Below are 18,757 nucleotides of genomic sequence, written 5' to 3'. Positions count from 1 at the left end.
AATAAACGTTTCCTGTTGCAAATAATATTTTTTCGGGTTCCATAGTGGAAAAATGGTCTTGCGTTAATAGCGCACATATTTTTTATGCGTCAAACATTTGAAATTAATTGCCAAGATTAATGTGTTAACAAAATAAATAAAGATGTCTTTTATTTTTGTATTCATACAACAGTTAGAAATATTTTTCAAACAAACATTAGTTTTTATTTGATCTGAACGTTGCATTTCTTGTTTTTATTTATAACCACCACAAAAACACAACGTATTTCCCAAAGACATACATTCATGCACTTAATAACACAAGCACATGGTTTATAAAGCCTCCGCTGGATGCCTGCGGTCCTAAAGGATTCTCAGAACGCGCACTTCCTCCTCTTGGTTCTCCACGGCTGTGTAGACCCTCTGAACACGAGTGAGGTTCTCTGGGGACGGCGTGGTGAACACGGTCTCCAGGGCACCCACGTCCAGCCCCGGCGCTGTGCTCAGGTACTCGCTGCAGGATGGGGGTGGAGGAGGGGGCTGGGCGTGGCCGCTGCCCTCACCCTCTGCGCTGGCCGCTGGGTCCTGGTACAGGTAGTCCCTGTTCAAAGCAGAGAGGAGGGCCTCGTGCCTCTGGAAGCGCTGCTCGTAGAAGCCAATGACGTCGGCCATGGGGTTGGGCCGCTCTGGATATGAGTAGGACCCCATGGGGAAGCTGGAGGCCGGGAGAGAAAGAGAAGAGCGAGGTAAGGATGGACGTCTCCACAGTAGAGTTCGACTGTGGCTGTGGGAGTCTGTGGTGTGTGGGAGCATGTGTGTTTGTGTGTGTGTGTACACATGCACGTGCGTTCTCACCCTGTGGGATAGAACGGACTTCCCGGGAAGAAGAAGGACGGGTTGAAGGAATAGCGAGGACCAGAGAAGAAGTGAGGCACGGAGGTGGATGGGTACAGGTGTGGGTGTGTCAGACCAGGCAGCTGTGGGGGCCTGGAGCAGGCGGACATGTTGCACGACGGCACCTCTGAAGCCATCCTGTAGTAAGGGCGCCTGCTAGCCCTTCTGGTATAGGGCCTGCGGGTGGCTTCAGGGCTGGAGGAGTTGAGGTTGGAGGCCAGGCTGGCCCTAGGACGCCTGCTTTGGGGGGAAGGGGTCACGGTGGCGGGCTGGGGGCTGGATGACTGGTAATATTGGGGTGCGGAGCTGTGGGGCTGACTGACTGTAGACTCAGACACTTGGACTAGGTGGTCACCTGAACCTGCTGGACACAGACACACAACCCCTGCGTTGGACCTGATGCTGCTGGGCTTTTGTGTGTGTGTCACACGCACACACACACAAAACTCCCCTACCTGAGGCTGAGTCGAGCATGTATGGACTAAAGAGGTTCAGGGTGGCTGGGCCTGGGGTTCTGGTCTGGCCCATGCTTATGTGTGTGCAGGCCTGTGGGTCAGAACCACTGGAAACGGTGGAGGAGGAAGATGAGGAGGAGGGCCCAGGTGTCTCAGAGGTCACAACATACCCTCTTTTCCTCCCTGCTCTAGGCTGGTAGATCCAACCTGCCAAAGGAGAAGATCCAAACCCAAAGAGAGAAGGTAGTTAAGCTCTTCACTCAAAAGAAAAACTTGCCTACTGTAGAATACAATGCTAAACTGGGCTATAGCAAGTTGACATGATGTCCTACCTGGATACTTTTGCCTGTGGACGTCTTTGAGCCTGCGGGATTCTTCATAGTAAGGCATCTTCTGCACCTCAGTCAGACGGCTCCACTCATACCCCAGCTGGACGCTGATGTCGGCATTGTTGGCGGTGGGGTTGATCCTGGACAGGGCAGGCCGGTGGATCCTGGCCCACACCATGAAGGCGTTCATAGGCCTCTTGATGTAACCGTTCCGCGACGCATTCTCAGGCACATTCACCGTGGCTGCAGAGGCATGCATCGCATTGAGAGCAAAAAATATGTCAATGTTAACTTGGAAACTTGCTGCACAAGTGCAGCACCCTCTCCTATTAAACGAGGAAAGAAGCTCACAATATTTAGGCCTTGTTACCTGATCCTGCCGGGGGTATGGTGAGATCCATCCCTTCAGTGTTAACCCTCACCGAAGGTTCAGACACTAACGGGACGTTAACAGGGAATGGCACTCTGCTGAGGGTTATCTGTTGTTCATCTTGGCGAAATGAAAACGTCTCTGTTTTTGTTACGGCAACTGGTTGAGGTAAATCCACAGTGTGGATAAGAGGAGTGTAAAATTGATCCTGCTTTCCGTTGGAAACATCACGTGTGGGTGTCGAAGCTACCACTTCGGATATGACAGGACCATCAACTTTTTGAATGACAAACGCACTGGTTTCCTCAACTGGTTGAACTTGAGTTGTTCGTCTTTGTCTTTGTGTTGAAATAATTGGGACCAGAGCACCATCACATCTAGTATCAGTCGGTAAAGTTATATTAGGCCTACTGCGATCATCTTCGCTGCATTCTGAACGGACACAGCCTTCCTCCGTTTTCAACGGTTTCTCTTTGCCGCCTCCGTGCTTCTCCGTTGAAGATGATGGGCCTGCTTCATCCTTATCCCTAACCTCTGTCTTAGCGGTAAGTTGCACATCAAGCTCATTTTTTTTGTGTTCACCTTTCTTAAACGTCATCTGTGCCCTTCGTTTTGGGTGCCTCTCCATTGTTGAGATCGTCAGGGTTAGCCAGCTCTGAAATGTGTTAAGCACTTTCTTTGTGATGATCTCCAAGCCTGTTGCCAACAAACGGTTATCGAACGTTCGTATAATTCAAATAGGTGCGCAAGCGTCTTTGTCACTGTGCATGACAATCGTATGGAATCTGTCATAAACAAAGACTATTTGATATAACAACATACAAACAACTCAGAGCGTCATAAATGATTCAATCGGCAGAAAGGTGCATAGTTTTTTCCATTGTAAAATCAGATGAACTCAATAAACATAGATTTTTTTAAAGTGATTAACTTAAATGAACTTCCCCACACCAAGCATTTTCTCTGTGCCAGGACGGATGTTGTCTCAGAAATGCCACTAGATGGCGACATGACACCGCTAGACCTAATTCATTGTGGAAGTCAATGTTATCTTTTAAGATGATTTCAAGATTGTCACAAAGGTTTACTTGAATTATTGAGCAGTTGCATTTTTTACTGTTCTTTTCTTCATCCCTTTCCAGATTTATATTATATTTTTATGAGCACATCATTCCATACAATACCACACCCCTTGATGACAGCCCAACCTTCTACATCATAGTGTACTTAGCGGCATTGCTGATTAGAAGCAGGTTCTTGCCCACGGTAGGCTACTTTACTGCAGAACCGACATGTTGGGATCAAACTGGTCGAGTTATGGCAGATGACAGACTGGCTCTCAGGAGTGAGGGACATTTCTTGACAAGACACTATGGCACTGTACAATCTCACTTTGGAGAGGAAAAACACACTTGTCTATGTGGTCTCTGATAAGTGTAAATTGTGAGTTTAAGTGAAAGCCTGACAGATGTTATTAAGTAATCTAAAATCTGCATGAAAGTTAAGAACGTTAGATTAAGTTTAATTGCTTATGTCACAGATAGAACGGAGGAACCACTATCAGCTCACAGCAGGCATACTATGCAGTAGGCTAATTTGCGAATCTATGCATGTTGCAGTGCTATAATATGCTGTAGGCCTATCTGTTAACCCTCAGAAGAGAAAAAAGCACGGTTTCCTTTTGTAGATGAGGGATGGGGGAGAAGAGGAGTCCCAGAACACATCAAGTGCTCCTCTGAGCGCTGGTGTTATTAGCATATGGTCACATTCTTAACACACAAAAGAGTATTCCTCTCTGTCTGCCTCTCTCGTTTGTTCATCGCCCTTCTCTGTTCAGGAACTCTCCCTCTCTCTATTTCAGTATCATCTCCACTGATCGAACACGCTTTAAGAGACAGGCAGACAAGACAGGTAAAACCAGACTCACATAAAAGGCAGACAGGCCTCCAGTAGACAGACAGAGCACAGGCAAAGCCTAAGTTAAGTCTGCAGAGAAGGTATTCAGTTCCAGTCATGATGTAGATATATTTAATGATGTACAGAAAATGCAATCAAACGCAAACGGTACCGTAAAGAAAATAAACGTTATGAATGAGGCGTTTTATCCTTCTCATTTGCATAAACAAATACATTTGAGTACCTTTCCCATTCATAAGATATTACATGAACATAATCTGACAAGTAGGCTCATTAAAATATGAAACTAACGGCTATATGGAATAAGCTTGAGAGTAACAAAATAAAGATTTGGTCGTTGTGGAGTGTAGTGCCTCCGAGCATGACAGAAGGCTGTTCTGTTGTTACCGTCGACAACAGCTAACGGAGAGAAACGAAACACACACACACACACACAGAAACCACAGAGCTTCCAGATAACACTTCCAGATAGAATCTATATGGAAGCCAGATTGGTTAGAACCACAACCCAACCAGGTGAACCTGAGCCAATGACCCGTAGCCTGTTCCACAAAGGCCGTTCAAAAAAAATTGGGATTAAAGTCCCAAACCTGACTTGAATTAACGTAACAAGTCAGTCGGGACAAAAGCGGTTCCATAAAGGCAAATTGTAGTTCACGCAAGTCGAGTAATTCAGGTCAGATTCAAGAACTCAAGATAAATGCGGGTGCATATAGGCTACTAATCTTAAGCAGCCCGACAGTTACATGGATCATATCGATCCAGCACTGCAAAACGCAATGTTCACAACCGAAAGAACAATATCTTTAAAGCCACGTAGGCCTACTATGACAGCTCATCCACCACTTCATCAAAATAAAATGACAGACCATCATTGACATGAACGACAGGCTGCGTCGGTCGAGGTCTTTTTATAAGCCTTTACTTCATTGATTAAAAATAAATTCAACCTCTAAACACGTCTACATTTACTTTTTTGACATTGTTTTGAAGAAATACTAACCAAAGTTACATTATCCAATAGCCTACCGTATTTTTTTGCAAAATAATCCGCATTTTCTATGCATCGCACCCATGGGAGCTTTGTGTTTGTAAATCTTTATTTTAACCTTCGCGCTGGAGGGGGTCTGAGACGGCGCAACGGTTAAAATAAAATGCTTCACTTAATTTTTGTATTCGGTAAAGTTGTAGCAACATGACAGTGCACGGGTCACAATGACTGAAGGGTCACAATGACCTGAAGGTTACACAAGGGCTAGTGTTACCATAAGTTGCCATATAATAACTGAATTCGAACTATGTTGAGCTGGCTTAATGGAACAGAATGAAATGGAAATGAGTCCAACTAACATAAACCTGGCTTATTTGGTAAACTGGCTTTATGGAACAGGACCCTGGTCAGGTTACTGTAGTTGAGTCAGATCATGACAGAGATATGACAAACATATTACACCAATCAGAAGTGCTCATGGACCATGGTAAAGCTCCACCCTTTGCCTCTCTTTTCTACCTTTTTATTCTTCTACCCATCTCTCTTTTCCTCCCTCTTTCACATTTGGAAAAGTCTTTGACAACACAAAACAATAATTTATTTGTTTAGGACACCAGAGGTCAGTATGTACACAGTCTCTGTCTCTCACAGGCACACACAACAACACACACACACAAGCAGACTTCAGCTTTTCATTATCAATTGTAGTCCTCAGCTGGGAGTGTAACAGTGGGGTAGGTTTGGGTTTAGTGAGGTCATTCTTCACAGCTCAGACTTGACAACATGAATGTAGAAAAGACTCACACACCTCAGCTTCTCTCCACCAGTCATTCTCCTGCTTTCAAAGTATAGAATGTATGTGTTCTCAGCCATTTACAAAATCCGACATTAGACCATTGGGGGGGGGGGGGGGGGGTTAAGGTTTGACGTTATCCGACATTAGACCAACCCACCCCCCCCGCCCAAAACAAACTGACTATTTATGCACTTCATATCCTACCAGAGAAGGTGGAGGGTGTGTGTAGGGGGCAGAATATAGTAACACTGTTACTTAGTTTACTTCCAGTAGTCTGTGCCTCCCCTCTGACCACCCACCACTGACTCCTCCCTCTCCTCCATCCTTCCATCTTGGCTTCCCCATCTCCCCGCTCAAAGTCTTCTCATTTGCCAAAGTTGCCAAAGTTGGCGAAGGCGTCTGGCTTGGGTGGCATCATGGCGGCGTTGAGGGTTGGCGCCATAACCATGCCTGGCATACCCATGCCAGCGGGCGCCACCCCCATGCTCATGTTCAATCCCATCATCCCTGGGTTCACGGGCACCCCGACCACCCCCATGGTCCCAGTTGCCATGGAGGCAGGCATGCCCATAGCCATTATGGGATTGGTGGATGGCCTGATGGGTGTTATGGAAGGCGGGGCGTTCAGGGTCAGGCCCCCAAAGCCATGGGTCAGGTTGACGGGCGGCTGAACGCCTGTGGAGACAGAAAGGGGAGGAGTCATAACCAGGGTCAAGAAGGGGAGGAGTCAATTACCAGGGGCCGGAAGGGGTCAATGACCAGGTTCAAGAAGGGGAGAAGTCAGTGGCCAGGCACAGGAAGAGGAGGAGTCAAAGACCACAAACAGGCAGGGGCTTGTGACGAGACACAGGAAGGGGAGGGCTTTGTGAGTCAGTCAGGTGTTCCTACCTTGTTGTTGGATAATGTTATTGAGGCTGGGCTGGGAGTTCTTTTCTCCTAGACCAGCTGACAGGAAGTCCAGGTTGATGTTGACGCTGGGGTCAGACCAGGTGGAGGGCAGTGAACCCTGACCTCCAGGCTTCTGCAGCCCCATGTGCTGCTGGGTGTGAAGACCTACGCCCTGCAACGCCCCGAAACTCTGCACACACACGGGGTATTGCATTCATGAGCGTATAGAGTGGTATCTAAAGTATAGCACACAGTGTAGCGTTAACCTGAAACAGCAAGTCATATGTAGCTTGTACCTGATGGGAGTGGGACAGAGGGAGGCAGGGCCCACTGCTGGCTCCACCCACAGTGAAGGTCATGCTCTGAGAGGCACTGAGCATGGCGTGGTGATTAGCCCCGCCCATCAGGTCAAACAGGTCTGCTGAGGGAGGGGCGGGGTGGGAGGCGGGAGCTGATTGGACACTGCCGAACAGGTCTGTGATAGCGTTTTTTACAGGGGCGGACTGACTGGTGGAGAAGGCGTTCCAGTCGCCAAACTCCCCGTTCATATTGGTCGGCGCAGGTACTGGAGACAGGGACACAGGAGAAGGGAAGAATGTTACTGGTTGTTCTCAATGGGCGAAACTTTGTCAAGGGGGTCCCATCACGAGGTAACAGAAGCACACACAAAAACCCACAGACACGCACGGAGGGGAACTGTTTAGTGCCCCGGGGAGGTAACAGCCTCACAGTCAGACACTGATGAAACCTGACACTGAACAGAGGGAGCACGACAACACATGGACCACACACACACACACACACACATCTCCCATACTGGTACTTGCTCCTGCACACTCCAGAGACTGGTAGTGTATGTTGGGAGTTGGGGGTAGAAGTATGGGGCTAGAAGGTGTGTTTAATGTGTGTGCAGGAGGGCACTGCCACAAGGGTCTATATTGGGCGCGTGGGCAGGGAAGATGGTGAGGATGTAAGAGGATGACAGGTGTCTGTCCCCATCACTCTCAGCAGCTCAGCTCGTAGCTCAGTTAGCTGCTCCATCTGGTCGCTCACACACCAGCCATCTATTATTTACAGCTCTCCCTCTCTCTCCTCGCTCTCTCCCCTCGGTCCCTCTCTTCCCTCTCTCTCTCCCCTCGGCCCCTCTCTTTCCTCTCTCTCTCCCCTCGGTCCCTCTCTTTCCTTCCATCCCTCTTTATTGAAAGGAGGACATACAGTTGGAAAGACAGACGAGGCAGACAGACAGACGAGGTGGAGAGACAGAGACATACAGTTGAGGTAGAGAGAAAGGTGAAGTAGACAGAGAGACAGGTGAGGTCGAGAAAGAAAGGTAAGGTAGACAGATGAGGGACAGAGAGACAGGACACACAGGAAGGTGAGTTTGAGCACCCGAGTTTGAGTTTGACCGCTGAGGTAAAAAGAGACAGGCGAGGCTAAGGGAGGAACGTGCGAGGTAGAGAGACATTTGAGGCCGACAGACGGGTGAGATAGAGGAAAAGATAGGCGAGGCCGACAGACAGGTGAGGTAGTGAGAGACGGGTGCGAAGAGACAGACAAGTGTCGTGAGGTAAGGAGAAAAACAGACAGAGCACACAGACAGACGAGGTAGAGAGAGAGAGATACAGGTGAGAAAGAGAAAGAGACAGAGAGAGAGAGAGTACCAGAAGAGGGCAGGCTGGCAGAGGCAGCTGGTGAGGAGAAGTCTGCAAAGCCCCCGATGAGGTCTGAGGTTCCACCTGGAGGCACGCGCACACACACACACACACAAGACACACGCACACACACACACACACGACACACACACACAGGTAAGATATTGCTGCCTTTTCAGAGTGAGACAGTGATTGAAGGAGGACGAGGATCAGACATGTCAGCTGGTCCTCTCTCCCTCTCTATCACCGGGATCATTACCATCATCATCCAGGTTCTATGTTCTCACCTGTAGGAGCAGTGGTAGTGGAGCCAGGGTCCACCATCAGCAGGTCTGCAAGGCCACTACTGGATGACTGGCTGACCGACGACTGGAAAGGATGGGGGGGGGGAGCGAGAGAGAGTGCAAGAGGGAGCAGAGAGACAAACAAAGAGAAAGAGAGACTAGCATTTAAATGTTAGCAATTTTACAATTTTAAGCTGTTTAAAACTTAAATTTGGTGCGATTTGAGAGAAACTTTTAGTTCATTGATCTTTGAATGGTCTGTATTGTTGCTTATTGAAATACCACAACCAGTATCATCAGACTCACCGGTGCTACTACTCTATCGCTTCCGAAGACTAAGACAAAAACCTATGCATGTCTAAAACCAACAAGGTGAACAGAGCAAGCGAGCGAACCTGACACGAGTGCTGCTGCATCAGTGTGCGTTAGCCAGATGTAATACAGAAGCAAATTGCTCTCATGTTTAACAGCCTACAATCCAACAACCCTAACTGCCCCCTCTCCCAAAGAGCAAAAAATATAAATCATAAAGAAATAGCCTAATTCAATAACTCTTTTCTCCTTGTTTCGCAGAGCACCTCTCTCACTGCTGTCCTCAACTTTTATACCACCCAACTAACATTTGGTAAAAAGTACAGTCAACAAAGTAAGACACCCTTGATCAGAGACAAAGTTACAGTTCCTGGTTCAACCACTGGAGGGCAGTTATACACACACCACTGGTCTACTGTGGTGTGTGTATAACCCAGGTGTGTTTGTGTGTGTGTACCAGGTGTGTGCGTGTGGACCAGGTATATGTGTGTAATTATGTGTGTGTGTTGGCGCATGTGTGTGTGCGTTTGTATGTGAACCAGGTGTGCGTGTAGGAAGTGTATGTATGTACCAGATGTGTGTACCAGTTGTTTGTGTACCAGGTGTGCGTGTGTGCATGTACCAGGTGTCTGTGTGCTTGTGTACCAGGCGTGTGTGTGTTCCAGGTTTGTGTGTGTGTACCCGGTGTGTGTGTGTTCCAGGTTTGTGTGTGTGTACCCGGTGTGTGTGTGTACCAGGTGTGTGTGTGTACCAGGTGTGTGTGTGTGTTGTTGTACCTTGCCGTTCTCAGCCACAGGGCTGCCCCCGTCCCCAGTGTAGTGTGCGGCGGCGCCCAGGTCCACCGTCTTGGAGGGCAGTCCGCCTCGCTTGCGCGTGGTGGTGGTGGTCGTCTCCGTCGCCTGGGTGATCTGGATGCTCTTGGTCGTCACGGTCTCCTCCTCGTCTTTGAACTCCAGCTTCCCCGTCCGGCCGTTCCTGGAGGCGCGGTCATCCTCGCCGTCGCTGAGGGGAGGGGGGAGGAGCCGGGCTGGAGTCAGTCGCGGCGAGTCACGGGACAGTTCATAGTTGAGCCTGTCGGGGAAGTCGTTCGTACCTGAGTCGGTCTGGGGAATCGTCTCGGTCCTTCTTCCTGAACTTGTTGATGGTGTCATCGATGGTGCTGCCGATCTTGTCGCTGATCTCTCCGAGCTTCTCGCTGAAGGGGAATGCCCCCTTGCTCTTATCCCAGTCCTCCTCCCACTTTCCCTTGGACTCGCCCTCCAGACACTCGGATGCTGGGGACACGCACGCACACGAAAAGCAAGCATAGACCGTCAGCATTTATAACAGGTAACAAAAGGCCTCCATCTTAACAATAGAGACAGCAGCACACAACCCCCACACCCCCCACACCCTTGCCCCTATTCCCCCGCCTTCACCCCCTCTCACCTCCCGTCCTGGAGCCCTCCCCTGCCTCATTAACTGACAAATAGGAACACAGACTTGGCTAATGATGACGGGAATCAAAGTATTCAGGAATCAAAGACCAGAATCAATCAAGCATCAGTAAAAATAACTATCCTCTTCGTCTGATAGTGGGATGGATAAATCAACGTGTATGTGTTGGGGGGGTTGTATGCTGTAATGAAGTGGCAAGGAAACACAAGTCCCCTTAATTAAAGACTAGATCAGGGAGAAAGAGAGAGAATGAGGAGGGTTACGTTTTCTAGAAGTTTCCCATAACCAACATGATGATCAGAAGTGCGACAGATGACGCTTCTGATACTGATAAGGGAGGAGATGAAAGCTGATTGGCTCAGAGATCAGTGGAGCACCAATCAAAAGATCATCAGACGAGGAAGGGGGAGGGCCCTTGGGATCACAGGAGGAGAGGGGTGGAAGGGAGGGGCGCAGAGAGAAGGACAAGTAGGATGAGAGCTGTCTAGGAAATATGATGAAGTAATGAGCCAGTAAGACCAGAGTGACACCTGCCCTACTCCAGGTAGTGTGTGTGTGTGTGTGTGGTTTGGTGTGAGTATGTATGATTGGGTGTGAGTGTGTGTGGTTGAGTGTGCGCTTATGGTTATTTGTGAGTGTGTGTGAGTGTGTGTTGTTGTGTGAGTAGTTATGTGTGTGTGATTGTGTAAGTGAGTAGTTGTGTGTATGGTGTATGTGTGTGTGCGTGTGAGTATGTGTGAGTGTGTGGTTGGGTGTAAGTGGTTGTGTGCGTGAGTATGTGTGAGTGTGTATGTGTCTGTGGATGTGAGTGTGCGGTTGTGTGTGTGTGTGTGTGAGAGTATGTGTGAGTGTGTATGTGTCTGTGTGTGAGGATGTGCGTTGTTCTTACAGGTCTTGAAGCTCCCTCCCGTGCTGTTTGAGGACACTCCTATGTACTTGTCCTTGTTCTTCTTGGCCTTCTTCCTCTCCTCTCTCAGACGATCATCATCCTGCACAAATTCCACCATCTCCTTCACCTTCTGACGCACGTTGATGCCCTGGTCTTTCCCACTCTCGTCTGGACAAACACACAAATGTACATATTTAGAATGATTCTGATGCGGATGTATTTCCTCTCATGGTTACTAAGTGGTTTAAATGAACAGGGTCTAGTTGCATGAAAATCGCGGTTTCAAAAGCGGTTATAGCCCGGTTTTGTCCCAAGATCTCTACAGACCGTACAGCTAATTAAATGCTCAACACTTGAACAAGGGCTTATTACTTGAAAGAGGAATTATTTTGTGTGTCGTCTGTTACACTATCAGGGCTTAGAAATACAATGACTTGCTAAAATAGGCAAATGGCTAGTAGAACATAACATTTAAAAATAATTTCAGTAAATCAAACAGCTGCAAGACCCAGTGAAATAAACTAAACTCTAAACTCTATCTCCCCTGTCCGAGGCAGAGCTCTCTGACCTTATTCTCTCTCATCGCCCCACCTCCTGTCCCCTTGATCCAGTCCCCTCCCCTCTCTTTCAAACCATCTCTCCCTCCATCATAACTTTTCTTCTCCATGTCCTTCAGTCTTCTCTTACTTCCGGCACTTTCCCCTCTGGCTTCAAACAGGCCAGAGTTAGCCCTCCACTCAAAAAACCCTCCCTTAACCCAGCCGTCCTCCAGAACTACAGACCAGTATCACTGCTACCCTTCTTTTCAAAAACAATTGCAACCTAGTCTAACCAACTGTCAAACTTTTTCTCTCAGAACAACCAGCTTGACCCCAACCAATCAGGCTTCAAGACAGGCCACTTCACAGAAACCGCACTCCTGTCAGTCACCACTGCCCTCCAGTCTCCCAGAGCGGCTTCGAAGTCATCCGTCATCATTCTTCTAGACCTTTCTGCAGCATTTGATATGGTTAACCATCAAATCCCGCGATGGGCATCACTGGCACTGCATCTCATCCTAGGCTAGGATCAGGAGATACCTATCTGAGCATTCCACCCAGCTGCTAGTCCAAGCACTGGATCGTCCTGTTCTTGTTCCGAGGCGATTGAGAGCTTACCAATCGCCTCAGAATGAGAACAGGACGATCCAAAGATAAACCCTGATTGATGATTGCTCTGGTCAGAAGGGGCTTCAAGACTGGCCCAACCACCTGTGAATATGGAGGAGCAGACCAGACTATGAAGCACTGCCTTGTCTGCCCTCTACTACCCAACCCTTGCAGCTCAAAAGACCTTGAAGACCATAATATCACTGTTCAATGAAACGAAAAGAAGAAGAAGAATTGTAAATCAGGTAATGCATGCACTTTCTCTCTGCCTTTCGGTCACTATGTCGTTGTATAACATCTCAAAACATGGCGTACGCTTGGGTTCTAGTGCTCAGAAGGTTTGCACATTCTCCCGCCACATGCTTTTTTCATAAATCTGAAACTCTGTGTAGAAACACCCGTACACAGCTTTGTACATTTGGCCCCTGGTCCTTAACTATGAAGTGGTAGTACTTCCTGTTCAACTTCCTGGTTGTTATCTATGAAGTAGTAGTACTTCCTGTTCTACTTCCTGGTCCTCACCTATGAAGTGGTAGTTCTCCAGGGAGCGCAGGTCATAGATGTGTTCCCGGGCGCTGGTCACTACCCTCTCGGAGCCGTTTCTGATCAGGTAGGCCAGCAGCAGCAGAGCCTTGTAAACCCTCCTCCAGTTCTTCTTGTTGTCCTTCAACATCCGGGTCCACAACATGTTCATCACCTCAGGGAACTGCTCGTACATAAAGGTGGACCTGGAGGGCAGCATGAGATTTGTGTGATATGAGACATCTCTATGTTGTCATAACTTGATGGACGTGTAATGTGATCTGTGATGATTTGTGTGTGCGTATCATTGTGTGTGCGTGTGAGTGTGTTTTGCCCCTTTTCCACTACACGGTACCGGCTTGGCTATCCTCCTTTTTTTTTTTGGTAGCACCTTCGCCGTGGCTCCATGCGAGCCAAGACCAAAAGGTGATGTGAAAACCCTGCAGACCACTGATTGGTCAGAGGGAATCTTGACACAGAAAATCCTGCACAAAGCCCCCATTTGAAAATAGCCAGGCTACTTTATAGCGGACTCAAATAGAGCTGCTGTTTATAATAGAGCCCAAAATTGCTTTATTCACTGGACTACTCAATGAAATAGCAGCCTAACCAAGCTGTTATCAGTTGAGGTGAAGACATTCTTGTGTTGCTGATGAAAGGACCCAGAGAGTCAAAGACCAAGCCACAGCGGTAATGCAGCATTGCTATGACAACCAGCTACATTGAGGGGGTACAGTACAGCGGTGGAAATCAAAGCATGCGTTGAGTTGAGTCGATTCTAGCCGGTAACAGAGAAGTGGAAAAGCGGCTATAGTGTGTCTTTACGTGTGTGTGTGCTCACTTGGCGATCTCCCCCATCAGCTGTCCTGAAGGTCCCCAGGGGTCATCGTTGGTGGCCTCCCTCACCTTGGACTCGATCTCTGAGTAGTTCATTACCACGTTGGTGCTACGGGACACACACACACACGCTACTTAGATACTTACTTCCTGCTAAGACTCTGCAGTAAAGTGAAGCACTATTCAACAAAAATAAATCCGTTCTTCGCTGAGCTAGATAGACAGAGACAGACATACAGGCAGCCAATGGTCACAGACAGACAGACAGACAGACAGACAGACAGACAGACAGACAGACAGACAGGCAGACAGGCAGCCAGGCAGGCAGGCAGGCTGGCAGGCTGACCCTCCAACATCTGGTGTTATCAGAGAGGCATCTTGACAGGACCATGACAATAACACCAGCAGACAGACACAAGCACTCAGCCTGCTCAAATATTAACCACCTGACCTGACAAGTGTACACACACAGGCGCACACATGCAGCAGGAAAACACACACGCACACTTGCAAGAAACAGACATTTTGAGAAAACCTGCGGTCTATGAAATAAAGAGAACAGTTGAATGGAAACCAAAACAGGAAGTTCCTTTAGGCCAGAATACTTCACCTGGATGTTACATCATCATCATAGTCATTATCAATCTCCATTCAAGTATGAGGCCAGTGTGGTTTTGCTACTGGAGCAGGACTTGAGACAGGGCAATGAGACCCAATGTTTGTGTCTGAAAAGGGCTAAATCAAGTACACCTCAAGTAGCTTATTTTAATGACTGGCTTATTGACAAGGGAACATTCAGGTTCATCCTAGCTGACCCCTGACCTGGTCAGACCAGATGGTGTCGTTCGATTGAACCCTCAACAGACTGAAGGTCAAATGTCAAGTAGCCAGCCACGCAGGAGCAGACGGAGGGATCAATTAAAGACCCTATGAGAAAGAGGCAGAGATAGAGAACAAAGCTCCAGGGCTAGCTCTATATGGGTAACTCTAGGGCTAGCTCTACAGATAGCTCTATACGGGTAACTCCAGGGCTAGCTCTACAGATATTTCTATACAGATAACTCCAGGGCTAGCTCTACATATAGCTCTATACGGGTAACTCTAGGGCTAGCTCTACAGATAGCTCTATACGGGTAACTCTAGGGCTAGCTCTACAGATAGCTCTATACAGGTAACTTCAGGGCTAGCTCTACAGATAGCTCTATACAGGTAACTCCAGGGCTAGCTCTACAGATAGCTCTATACGGGTAACTCCAGGGCTAGCTCTAACAAGCAGCTGGCTAACAGACCGCAGGGGAGGAAACACGGCTGTGTTTGTGTGAAGCTCACAGGTCTCACAGAGAGTGGATTACCATTACAGTGAGAGAGAGACGGAACTGTAGATGAAGTGAGCGAAAAGGGAAAGAGAAAGAGAGAGGGAAAAGTGTTCTTCTCCTCTTGAAGCTACTTCAAGACAACCGGTAGAATCTCAGTGACCTGAATAATTAATGACAGAGGTTTATACAAAGACACAGGGCCTCAACACTGAGCCTGCAGATGTGAGTATACCAAGCAGGCTGAGACTGATATGAGCATGCACACACACACACACACACACACACACACACACACAACACACACCCCAGAGCAGCCTACTGAGTGTGAGATCCTTCACTTCAGAGGAGACTTAAGCAGGTAAGTGGGGCCTGCCTGTGTGTGTGTGTGTGTGTGTGTGTGTGTGTGTGTGTGTAAGATGCAGACCGAGTCAAGTGCTTCTTGCTGCTCTTTTTTCCACAGTGCTGGCGTTTGTTCTGCTGCGCTACGGACAGGCAAGGACACACACACAGAACCCTTCCAAGTGCTTCTCTCGCTGGGGCAGAAGAAAGAGCCCAGCTACCTGCTGCTTCAGAAGAGTCAGACTGAGGAGGAGGACGAGGAATCATCTGAGTACCTCAGAAATACACCTCCTCCAGCAAGTGCAGACGACGTGCGTATGTTTCTAGGGACTGAGTAATAGTCCCCCTATTGATCTGCCAGTGTGCAAGATGGGGTGAAGTCGTTGCTAAGCCACACACACACAGTCAACATTGTTGCTGGTAGTTGTCAGTGTGTGGTTGATTGGATGTTACAACATGTGTTTGCGTTGTTGTTGCTGCTGCTGCTATCTGCTGATGATGCAGTCTGGCAGGCATCAGTCCCTCTCTCTCAGTCCCTCTCTTCACTGAGACCCTGAGTCGTCGATATCTGTGTCAGGCCTCTTTCCCTCCGGTGTCCTGGCTGGGTCAGGCCAGACATATCAATAACAGAACCTATTCATCTGTAGCCATGCATGTCTAACAGATGGCAGGCAGACTCTTGCATCCATTACTGTAGCCTGGCAACCCTACAGATTGTCCCAATAAGGATGCTCCCCTTGCCTCCTTTCTTTGCAGTAGGCTTACCCGTCATCTGACACACAATGTCTGTCACGCACAAATTAATTTCTGTTGTGCATCAGCATAATCTGCTAATTACCATAGGCTTTGCTGGTCATCATGAAAACCTAAGGCAGTCAAACTTTTTAAACCATGACGTGACGGATGTATACACTTGCAATCCTTCAAGCAACTTTTGAAATGTTGCAGTGTCAAGAAGCACAAAGCCAGAACAAAGTTCTTGCAATCTGTGAGATATTCCAGATAATATCGTATTGCATTGCCAGAGTAGCCTACACGAGCTGTTATTGTTAGACTAACTTTAAATACCTGTTAATGCAAAAATGCGCCTATCCTCCAAAGCTAGTCATATCACATCCCTCTCCAAGAAATATAAAAACCAGCAAGTGTTGTGTTTGTTATGTTCGCATGTTATGACGGCTTGTTCGATCCAGGTACAATGAGATATATTAACAGGAATTAGTTTTTAGCATAAAGTCACACATGCAATAATAAAGTTTTGACACATGCGATACGTTTCAACTGTTGGCCTACAATAGTTATGAAAAACAACAACATTGTAAACGCATACGAAACATATTTTTAGTTAGCTATTATTATCAAGCATTAGGCCTTCTAGCTAGTTAACTTAACTAGCCAATATTTTCCGTAATTCAAAATGTTTTCGATGATACTTTCTATTTGCTGGATGACGTTTACTGTAGCTACTGACGAGACATGTTTTCTAGAAGCAGCTAGCTTGTGCAGTGTGTGTGTGTGCGCGCGCGCGCGTGTGTGTTTGCGTGCGTGTGTGTGGGGGGTAATGTAATAACGGGTTACGTTAGCTTTGTTATTAGGCGAATTAGCTAGCTAGCCTAGTCTTCTGCCGTCGGTTAGCTAGCCCCCCTAACATTGTTTTGATCAATTTAACTTCAGCTAATACGTCGTTTTTAATCAAATATATCTATATATCAAAACGTTGGCAAGGGAACACGCACATGCACAACAATGATGTTTAGTTGCGGGACGGGCGAGGACCAGGCTCCACATTAGCCACTGTGCTAGCCGACTTTGCCAACTAGCTTTATTAGCCAGCTAGCTAGTCTGCTTATTTTTCGCTAAGCAGACTGAGTGTAGGGATAAGATGGGGTACATCAATGCACGGGATTGCATTTACAGGCCACGGCTAACCGTATCAGTGTGTACAGCGCCCAATACCACATAGCATTTAATGTTGAACACCAGGATGCCAGTTAGCTTTCCACTAGTACTAGCTGTAGCTGGTTAGCCATGGATGGACTGTCAGCTGTGAAAGCGGTGTGACGTCACGCAACCATTGCGCGTTTCCCTGGTCGGTAATGAAGACCGCTAGCGAGAGAGCTACAGTACCGCTATGGGCCTTGCAGGAAATGGCTAGCCGCTCGTTAGCAAACTAAAACTACAAGGATACTCACGCTTTGTCCACCAGCTCCCTGACTTTCCACATATTCAGCATTTTGACGCTCTGACACGAGCTCTCCACCGCAGTAATGCGCCGCCCAATCCTTCGCCACTCGCAGATGGACTTGGATCCGAAACACTTATAACACAATCCCCGGTCCCCTTCGTTGAGCCAGCTCGGTTGACGGGTCACGGGCCGGTCGAATTAACACGGAGACGTTGGTCGTACGTCAGAGTCGCAAAGAGGCGCGGTGCAGCGGTTGAGCCAGCAACAATCCATTATACCGGATACCTCTAACAGCTCCGCATGCTAAGGTTCCTCTTTTACTGAACACGAGATTAGAAATAGCAGACAGACTGTTATATTTTCAAATTGAATGTACCCAAATGTCACCCACTGTGAAAATTATATTCTGATAGATTTGATTAGATCAGACCCACTATTACTATTAGTAAACAGCTGCTATAAGAAATCTTTATTTAAATAATTGATGTAACCTAGTTTAAGCAACATGCAAACACCAATAATACAATTTGAATAAAAAAGAGCATGAAATATAGCGAACTTCCACAAAGATGACCAAATTAATATAGAATGTCGGCTTCCACTGTCCAAATCCTACATATTGACATACTACAGCATAGTTCACTTATAGCACACATTTATCGTGTCTGCGACCCTGCCTGGCCTCTAGAACGAGAGCTTTGCGCTTTGCTGATGCACCTGTCTGTCAGTGATGGAGGCTTTCAGAACAGACAAGTGAGAAGCTAATGCACTTTTATGATGGCTCCATCTTCATTGGACACTGCCTGAAGAGAGAAAAAAGAGAGATGGAGGGAAGGAGGGAGGGGGGGAGAGAGAAAGAAAAAGTGCTATCCTGTCAACAACTGACAAGCAACAAAATTGTCACAGGCCATACATAAGATCAGGTGTGACAGGAGCAGGACATTACAGTACAGGCCTTCCTCTCCTTCTTTTTCCTTCTTGGTGCCCCCCCCCCCCCTCTCTCTCTCTCTCTTTCTCTCTATATTTCTGTCTCTGCCCTCCCTCTCTTCCTCTCTCTTTTTCTCTTTCTCTGTCTCTCTGCTCCCCCTGTTCCTCTCTCACTTTTCCGCTCTCTCTCCCTCAATTTCTATCTCCCCCTCTCTCTACCCCCCATCTCTCTTTCTTGCTCCCTCTTTCCCTGGCTGATGGACAGGGTACAAGGGGAAAGCAGATTATGC

General features: G+C 47.7%; 2 protein-coding genes across 4 annotated transcripts; both read right to left on the bottom strand.

Moving 5' to 3' along the window:
• Nucleotides 1-94: 94 nt before the first annotated feature.
• Nucleotides 95-2,983, bottom strand: LOC146245172 (transcription factor SOX-30-like). Of its 2 annotated transcripts, none has more exons than XM_084684010.1 (5): nucleotides 2,028-2,983; nucleotides 1,661-1,900; nucleotides 1,329-1,535; nucleotides 835-1,234; nucleotides 95-694 (listed from the first exon to the last, which is right to left on the bottom strand). In XM_084684010.1, the coding sequence occupies exons 1-5, from the start codon at nucleotides 2,653-2,655 to the stop codon at nucleotides 343-345; spliced, it is 1,827 nt and encodes a 608-aa protein (XP_084540136.1). In that variant the 5' UTR covers nucleotides 2,656-2,983; the 3' UTR covers nucleotides 95-342. The 2 variants fall into 2 exon arrangements, with proteins under 2 accessions (XP_084540136.1, XP_084540135.1); XM_084684009.1 differs by having other exon boundaries at nucleotides 96-694; nucleotides 835-1,237; nucleotides 2,028-2,982.
• Nucleotides 2,984-5,510: 2,527 nt separating this feature from the next.
• LOC146245171 (clathrin interactor 1-like) lies at nucleotides 5,511-17,797 on the bottom strand. 2 transcript variants are annotated; one of them, XM_084684163.1, is made up of 11 exons: nucleotides 17,548-17,796; nucleotides 13,705-13,809; nucleotides 12,864-13,069; nucleotides 11,194-11,361; nucleotides 9,961-10,141; nucleotides 9,644-9,869; nucleotides 8,559-8,640; nucleotides 8,281-8,355; nucleotides 6,916-7,184; nucleotides 6,620-6,809; nucleotides 5,511-6,406 (listed from the first exon to the last, which is right to left on the bottom strand). In XM_084684163.1, the coding sequence occupies exons 1-11, from the start codon at nucleotides 17,586-17,588 to the stop codon at nucleotides 6,096-6,098; spliced, it is 1,854 nt and encodes a 617-aa protein (XP_084540289.1). In that variant the 5' UTR covers nucleotides 17,589-17,796; the 3' UTR covers nucleotides 5,511-6,095. The 2 variants fall into 2 exon arrangements, with proteins under 2 accessions (XP_084540289.1, XP_084540290.1); XM_084684164.1 differs by lacking the exon at nucleotides 8,281-8,355 and having other exon boundaries at nucleotides 17,548-17,797.
• Nucleotides 17,798-18,757: the final 960 nt, after the last annotated feature.

This window comes from Hypomesus nipponensis, chromosome 20 (assembly GCF_054491055.1).
Source record: "Hypomesus nipponensis isolate SF chromosome 20, ASM5449105v1, whole genome shotgun sequence".
Lineage (NCBI taxonomy): Eukaryota > Metazoa > Chordata > Actinopteri > Osmeriformes > Osmeridae > Hypomesus > Hypomesus nipponensis.
Note: the sequence above shows the minus strand (reverse complement) of the source record. Positions and strands in the feature narration are given on the sequence as shown.